The sequence below is a fragment of the Gavialis gangeticus genome, unplaced genomic scaffold, assembly GCF_001723915.1.
Source record: "Gavialis gangeticus isolate Ggan-Ray unplaced genomic scaffold, GavGan_comp1, whole genome shotgun sequence".
In the NCBI taxonomy this organism is placed as follows: Eukaryota; Metazoa; Chordata; order Crocodylia; family Gavialidae; genus Gavialis; species Gavialis gangeticus.
The window spans coordinates 86,946,326-86,954,566 of record NW_017729034.1 but is presented as its reverse complement, the minus strand read 5'-3'; the positions used below and the strand labels follow the sequence as shown (position 1 = coordinate 86,954,566).

The 8,241-nt window shown below is 38.9% G+C and overlaps 1 protein-coding gene across 4 annotated transcripts in view; it reads left to right on the top strand.

Moving 5' to 3' along the window:
- Positions 1–8,241, top strand: part of UTRN (utrophin) — a 692,661-nt gene that overhangs the window by 214,992 nt on the left and 469,428 nt on the right. For 3 of the 4 annotated variants that reach the window (XM_019526790.1, XM_019526791.1, XM_019526792.1), the window contains exons 17-19: positions 906–1,029; positions 3,805–3,892; positions 6,931–7,171. In XM_019526790.1, coding sequence (XP_019382335.1) covers positions 906–1,029; positions 3,805–3,892; positions 6,931–7,171 — 453 coding nt within the window. Of the gene's footprint in view, positions 1–905; positions 1,030–3,804; positions 3,893–6,930; positions 7,173–8,241 lie in introns of all 4 variants that reach the window. The other variant, XM_019526789.1, reaches the window with a different exon arrangement.

The following is an 8,241-nucleotide window of genomic DNA, read 5'->3' as shown; positions in this document are numbered from 1 at the left end:
AAAAAAGGACTTCTTGTTGTCCTTAATCCGGGAAGCCAGCCCCTGTTCCATCTCTGCCTTGGCCTTCCTAACCATCCCCCTACATCCCCGAGCAACTGTAGAATAGTTCTCCTTAGTGATGACCCCTCCTTTCCATTGGGAGTAAGCCTCCTTTTTGGCAAGGAGACATTCCCGGATGTTTTTAGTGAGCCACGGAGGCTTATATGCTCTCCTGCCCCCTTTGACCCTCCTGGGGATTACCTTCAATGTCAATAAGCATTAGGAAACAGGGAACTTTTCAGGCCAAAAATAGAGGTGCATAATGATTTGAGGTGCCTAAGTGGTTTTGGAGCAGCTGGAAAGTAGAAAAAAGGGGATTCGATTTGGATCACTATTTGTGATTTTAAAATAGGTAAATCCTATTTAGCTGCCTACAAGAGTGATTTTTTGGATGTGTCCCACAGTTCTTCAGCTACTGCTTCCATTTAAATGAATGGAAACTCTGGAAAACTGTGGTTCTTTTTTCTTAGTCATATTTTTTAGCTTGCTTTTATTGTTATTATATTAGAAAATTTAGGATGAGATTATGGCTTTGGAAGCTGTGCCCAAGGGGTCACTGTACTAACAGAAATAGTAGCCATCCACATTAAGGTGAATATTGATACAAAAATATGAATAATATCATGTTCATCAGAGTTTATGCAAAGAGTTGATGATATTGCAATAGTTTATTGAAGGGCCTGTAACCAGAGAGCTTTGTCACTGCTCATTTGTGGTAGGATAGTAATCTGGGAGTACATGAATGTGTGTGCACAGCTCTGCTTTCTCGGGATTAATGAAGGAATGTGCTGAACTTAATAAAGGACACAATGACTGAACAGAGAAAAAAATTACTAAAAATTGTATCATCTGACCTTTTAAACCAGGTTTGATGCTGAAAATGCTGAGCTGTTGAACTGGATTTCAAAATCAAAAGCTACCATTCAGGCCACAAACATCAAAGAATACAAGAAGATGAGAGAGACTTCAAACATGAAAGAAAAGTTGAAGGTAAAATGAGACAACTGAAGGATGTTCCAGTGAATAGTTTATTTTGTCAGTTTAAGCTTGCAATCAGCTGGAGGTACAGGCTAGTCTGAGAGCTTCCTGTGGATTAGGTCTTGCTTTTATTAACTAGGTTCAGATTGATGGACAGACATGGGACTCTGACTGTTCAAAATGTTATCACTGAATGTATTAGAATGCCTATCAAATCACTAGAAGGGTTTTCATTTTGGTTTTGCTAATTTCTTTTTGGTGTACTGATGTGTGAATTTCGTGAGGATTATTAGATTTTCCTAAATATCCAGAAAGGTTGGAGTTAAAAAAAAATGCATTAAGACTTGGAAGGATATTGTAGGATGTCATCTCAAGCTATTATTATTAATGAAATCATTGTTAATAGAACTGCTCAAGTGTGTACATCCTTTTCCAGAACAGAGCCTTGACCAGAAGAGTTTACAAGCTGTGATTCAATCTCCTATGTGTGGAGACCCATTTGAGTCAGTAAGATAGCTTTCTTGGGTTTCTTGAATGAATTGCAGGTCTGCATGAAGACTAGAGCAGAAAGAGGTAACAGAGTGAAAAGTTTGAGGAGAAAAGTTATGAGGTCTTGAGGTTATTTAACAGATGATCATACATCTTAGGAAGGTGCATACTTTAAAAAAATATAGTTTTAGACCACAGGTTGCAGGCTCTATCTGGCTTGCAAAGGCATTTTCTTCAGCTTGCCAAGGTTCAGTCTGGCCCATGGTGGCACAGGGAATTGGCAGCCTATAGCTCAGTTCAGCACACCCATTGTCTCCACTCTGCATCATGCCTTAAACCGTGCCCTCCAGCCCCTGCAGCACTTCCCTCAGAGGTCTTTCCTGCTGCTCTGCACCCTTAGGGCAGATTCCTGCCAAATTTACCTCTCCCCACTGGGACTGGGGACAGGAATTGGGAGTAGCAGGTGGTTTGGTTACTGTAAAAGAAAGCAGTGGCCCATGGTGGCAGTGGGGTTGCAAGTGCTGGCCTGCTGCTCGGAGAAGGTTGTTGGTCCCTGTTATAGACAGAGGCTCATAAGTTGTTTTTGAAAGGGCAGAAGAGGAAGAGGTTGAGATACGGCACAAAAGGGATTAGGAGGGACCTTCTTGGAGGGGAGTCTCTGTGGGGAAAATTAAAAAGAGGGGAATGTGAAGGAATAGCTTAGGAGAATGTTCAGCTAAATTGCTGGGATTGAGGAGAGTTGTCTAACTGAGAATGGAAAGGAGGAAGGAGCTAAGAAGCAAGGGAGCCACCACATAAACTGGCCCTATCTCAACTTTAAAGTCCTAGACTAATTTTTTACTAGCAAGTTAAAGAAACCTGTAAGAAGCAGTTATTTTACTTTAAAAGAAGTCTTTGTTCCCTTGCCACTTTTGATTATTGTGTTTCCTGCATTTGAATTCAACAGGAATGTTTTTTCTGAACGTGAAATAGGAGAACTTGATAATACCATGGAGCTTTGTTTCTATTTTTACTATAATCTGTTGTTGTTTAGTCCATATTTAAATTTATTCAAAGTCAAGCTGAGTCAGTGGGTGGACTTCCTTGGCCTTTGATTTTTGAGGGCCTGACTCATATATTTTACAGCTAATTGTACGTTCCAGATGAGCAGTAAGAGGACAGTGTACTCAGCTGCAAAAAAGCCCAAACTGTAGTAGTTACATTCTGAGTGTCGACATTTGGCTCTGCAGATATTTGTGTTTCCATTTAATGAATCCACAGGAATCTGGGAAATCTGAAGTTTCCAATTTACCTAGAAAGAAGATGCAGAGTTGCAGTCTTCCCTGCACTGCTTTGTCTAAATGATTTAGTTGGAGCTGTCTAAGTTACTGCAAGTTCAGGATTTCATTACACCATACCCATAGCATGAAACTTGAAAACTTTAAAAGGTTTATTTCTTTTTAAGTAATTTAAGTTTCTTTAGATCCATACCTTGTTCCAAATAAGAGTGTTTTTATGATTAGCATATTTATTTTTAAAAATCTAGGTTGAATACGTGAGATTTCAAATCATTTTTATGGTTGTTCCTATGTATTGTGAGAGTAGATTTTTTTTATCGTCACCCAGTGGTCAAGAAATCTGCCCTCATGCTGACTGGTAGATATTATATAAGGGTGATTGTGTAGAGGGAGGTGGTTCCTTGGGTACCTTGGACAGTCCCATGGAATTTGAACATCCTCCCCAAACTCTGGAATTTAATTATGTTCTGTGAGGAACCAAGGCAGAAAGTAAAGGATGGGTGTGAGGGTGGTACTTTCTCCTAGACATCTTCATCCAGAACTTCTGGCAAAGTTGGCCATATCAATTTTGCATTTCTTTTATATAAAACGTGTATATAGAAAGGTGTGTTTTACTTAACAGCCAACAAATGGTAACAGTTTTCAGTTACAGGCAACGTTTCTGAGATCTGAATGGATTTTGAGATGTACGGAAGAATTCTACCTCTCATTTTTATCAGCCAACTAGACCCTTCTAATTACCGTTTTACTTGTGATATTCTCGCAAGATTAATTTTTTGCTTGTTTTGGTACTTGTAAGAAATAATCTGAAGCATGGTTTTGGTTTATTTTCTGAAGCAAACATGACTAAGTAAACTTTCCATTGTGTATTGCTGTTTACAGTTTGGGTCTTCTGCAGGAATCTTGGACTATATGCCAAGTAGTAGCAAAACTATGTGTTGTGCTCTATTGAAGAAGTGTTACTGTCAGTAGAAATGCACATTTTTTATTTTATTTTTTTGGGGGGGAAATCAATTTGCAGGCAATAGAAAAAGAGAGGACTGAGAAAAACCAAAAGTTAGATGAACTGAAACAAAGTGGACAGAATCTTTTGGATCAAATGGGAAAGGGTAAGAGATCTTCAAAACACTTTCATTTGTGTTGATGGAGGCCACAGATTATAAGCATGTGGCTGAGTAAAGGGAGAGGTATTGAATGAAGTTGCTTTCTACAGTTAAGAATTCTGAAATCTAGCATACATTCTTCTCTTGAAATGGTCACGATTGGTGCACAAAACGCATCTGGATGAACACAAAAGCTTATAAGCACTAAATATTTTTCCAGCCCTGTGTTCCTAAGACATTTTAAATAGGCATTGTGTTGTATTTCCATTGATCTGATGATGTTGAAAAAGGCAATATTATAAATTGCATATTGTGTGGCCTGCATCCTTTCCCCTGAATCCCACAAACAATTGCTTTTATTCCTGACCTAAAGACATTTCATTTTTAAGGTAAAATATGAATCCAAAAAATATCAGTGCACCTTTCAATATTTGACTGTTGTACCCATGCTCGTCATTATTTGTTCAGTATGTTTTTGATATGGTCACTTCTTATGGTACAAAGGGAAAAAAATGACTGTTTTAGATGTGTTTCAGTTGTTAGTTAAATCCCTACTTCTGGAATCTTTTTGTAGTGAACGTGAATAAAAACTGAATTTTGTAATCCTGCCAAGATCTTGCTAGATAGCAAGGCACCCTCTACACGTGCCAGCAAAAACATGATTGGACCTAATGCATGATCCACACAATTGCACCTCCTGCCATGCCACATGCATGGCAGGAGATGTGATTGTGGGATTGTGCATTAGATCCAATTATACCTTGTTACCTGGCTGCGTGTGTGGGCCCAGAGCTGAGCCTTGGGGATTACAGCTGGTGTGTTCAGCTAGATTGCAACTAGTTATAAAGTTAGTACACATTTTTGAGGTCTAACTTTTTAACTGGTTGGCACTCCTTATCATGTGATAAGTACTGGTCTTAAGGTAATTGAGCAGTTAACCAGTTAATTTCATGATACCCCTGTAACATGTAGAGGGGACCTTAGTCAAATAAATATGATAAACCTCTAAGAGTAGAACATGTCACATTCCTATAAAGCAGCTATTCAAATACTCAAGCTACAGGCTTCTATTGTAGAATGGCTGTCTGTTGCCATATTTATGATTGGCAGTGTTTTCAGCCAATCAGAGGTGTGATTCTTACAGGTTAACAATCTATCTTTCATATTTTGTCAGCCTCTGCCAGGTTTCTGGACAGACAATTTTTTCTCCCCACCAGCTCTTTGCTTAGAAAAATCTGGTTTGCTGAATGTCTCCAGCAGGTCATATTTTTTCCCTGGTAGAAGTGAAACTTCTAACATAAAGGTGTCAAACACATCCTACCCCCCTGAGTGGATCTGGATGGTGCGGCTCTTTGCCTGCTGAATCCATATGTAGTGGCAGGGCAGACAGCAGTAGGGCGAATGGCAGGGGTTAATTCAGCTGACATGCATGCCTCGCTATGCTTCATACCTTGGATTCCATGGCAGTCCTGTGGGCCACATGACATGGCTCAGTGACCCTGGGTTTTTGTTTACAACAGTAAGACTCTCCGTACTTATTGATTCAGCCCTTTTGACCTAAGGGTTAGATAGTAGAAACCTGTGATACTCTGTACTTGCTCCTGTTTCCAGCCTCTCTGAACTATAAGGCCTTCATAAAACACTACATATTGAGCATAGTGAAACTGAGTCTGCTTCAAAAATTTGATTTGTTCCAGTAGGATATTATAAAAAATCTTGTCTTATGTTTGATGTCTAGGGAGAAAAGTATATAATATAAAACAATCCAAAAATTGGAACCCCTTTAAATCTTCTGATTATTTTTTTCACTTGGGGATTTTGCCTCATGAGGCCTTTTCTCAATCCATCTCATATAAAGAAATAGCAACTTGAAGGAGAATTAACAGAAGAAACTTAAGATTTCTAGAAAGTAAGATTTTTAGAAATACCCTGTATTTCTAAAGGCCTAAATTGCTTATTGCTGTTGGCCTCAACTTTGGAGCACCTCAGTGATGATGATACAAATGCATTAGATATCACAAACGTGATAATTAAAGTAAAAGGTTTTTCATAGACTTGGATATTCAGCATACAGGGATAATGGTTACATTGAGAGTATCTGAGAGATCACTTTGTTATGCTGTGTTGTCACAAGCCACAGTTTCCATTGCAAATTATTATGTCCATTAGCATTGGAGATAACTAATTGCTAGCATGATTATTTCTAGTAAGATCATGGCTGTATATGGGACACATTTATTTTTTTTAGTGTAGGCAAAATCAACACTAATCCATTGCTAAAATAAATTATGGGTAAGAAAAGTGTGCAACAGTTAATGTTATGTTGCTGCATCTTCAAGTGGTGTATTGAACTGGTTATTCAAACTTACTTAATCTTTAAGATACCAATTCTGGCATGGAAAGAAAAATGATTTATGCAATCTTTGTGGCTGACAATAACCTTGTGTTTGTCAGGTTACTTTTGCAGCTATTCATGTTACCTTCTGGTTGTTAATCACATTTGTCTACAATGTAACATAGTTCAGCATTGTTCCCCATTTTTCTAGCCAGACATTACAAAACTCCCATCTACCCTTTCAAGGAATTTAGTGGCCTTGGGATGTGGTTAGGGACTGATGCTTTTCAATTTGCTGCTTGGCTCTTTCAACAATAACGCTAGAGCAATACAGGTAAAGGACTAAATAAAAAGTCCTTGTGCTAGCTTTATTTAATATTTTAAATGTTTAAGTGTTGAATTGAAGATATACTATTTGTTATTTAAAATTAAATCAGGTGACAGCTTATCATTGTTGATCATGAGGAAGTGAGTGAAAGGAGAATGTTTCACTGAATCATGATTTATAATATTAATTTGGAAATCAAAATGCTTGTCACAGTTGTTAGAGACAGGGTGAGCTTTAGGGATGACTGTGTTGAAAGTAAAATTGTGGACTTCTTGATGTAGACATACGTTTGTATATCTTAAGAGTGGAATGGTTAGATATTTGTAAATTAAGATGCATTTCAGTTAATGTCATAGTAGTTTGTTTCCTTAATCTACTTAGAGGGACTTTCTGCTGAAGATGTGAAAAATTCACTGGAGAAAATACTGGCAGAATGGAAGGAAGTGGTTGGACACTTGGAGGAATTGGCAAGAAAGATTAAGTACCAAGAAGATATAAACACTTATTTTAGGGAAATGGGTGAACTTGAGAAGAGTCTAAATGAAAAGGAGGTGTGGCTAAAAGATGTCACTTCTTCAGCATCCCAACAACAACCTTTAGCAGCTCTAAAGGAGTCATGCCAGGTAAGCATGGCAAACTTGTTTATATTGATATTAGACTTATGGAAGGGCAGAATACCAGGGTATCATTGCCTATATCAACAGTTTAAGCTCCTCCATGACTGATACCTAATTTTCACTAAAAACCAATGTTCTTAGTGATCCAAGGGTATTTTAGTACCATCTCTGCACTGTGCTTGGGAGTGCTGCAGTGAGCTACAACTCACTGCAGTGTACGCTTTGGGCTGGATCTAAGCCCCAGAATGGATACTTTGTATCTTCCTGAGAGGCCTCTAGTCATATGTTAATAAGCTCTCTGTCTCAGGTATGTTATTGATGTGCACCTGATGCATTACTGAATTACATTTGCTTAGTTTTTAGAGTGTATGAAACACACATACTGTACTTCATTGTGAGCATTCTGGGTGTGATCCAGAAGAACTGAAGAGCTACAAAGGCTGTGTACATATATCCACATAATCTGGGAGAATTCTCCCAGTTTTGTTCTCCTGATAGAGAAATTTACCCAGAGCCTCATGTACGGACATTCAAATGATGAGGCCCTGAAGAGTGGAGATCCTGCAGTCCTAATACTGTGCAGCTGGGGTTGGGCAGGGTGGGGAGCGGTGGCAACGATGCTGTGTCCACATCTTAGTGTGCTCTGACCTTAGTCTGTCTGGCATCTGTGAATAGGGTAGCCCTGATTGGCTCATCTAGGCTGCCCACAGTCAGTCTGTGTTTCCCTTCAGTGCAAGGTGGGGACTCTGGAGGGGCATGTTCTACTTCCTGCCTGAGCAGCAGAATCAGGCAAGTGATTCCTGTCTCCCTGAGGGGGAAGAGGGAGATGCTGAAGGTCTGTTTTCTCTTTTGAAAATAGCTGTGGCATGTACAGACATTCACTGTCTCAAGAGAAACTCTCCTGGGCGTGATTTAATCCTGATTTGTTCCCTAAGTCACTTAACACGTCCTCCGTAGAAAGTTCCTTAACACTTTTGACCCTAAATCCTTTTGAATACTCATGGATCAAGATATTTATGATAGGTTTAAATATTACTCGTTTGATTTTTTTTTTTTTTTTTTTCCCCCCCCCCCC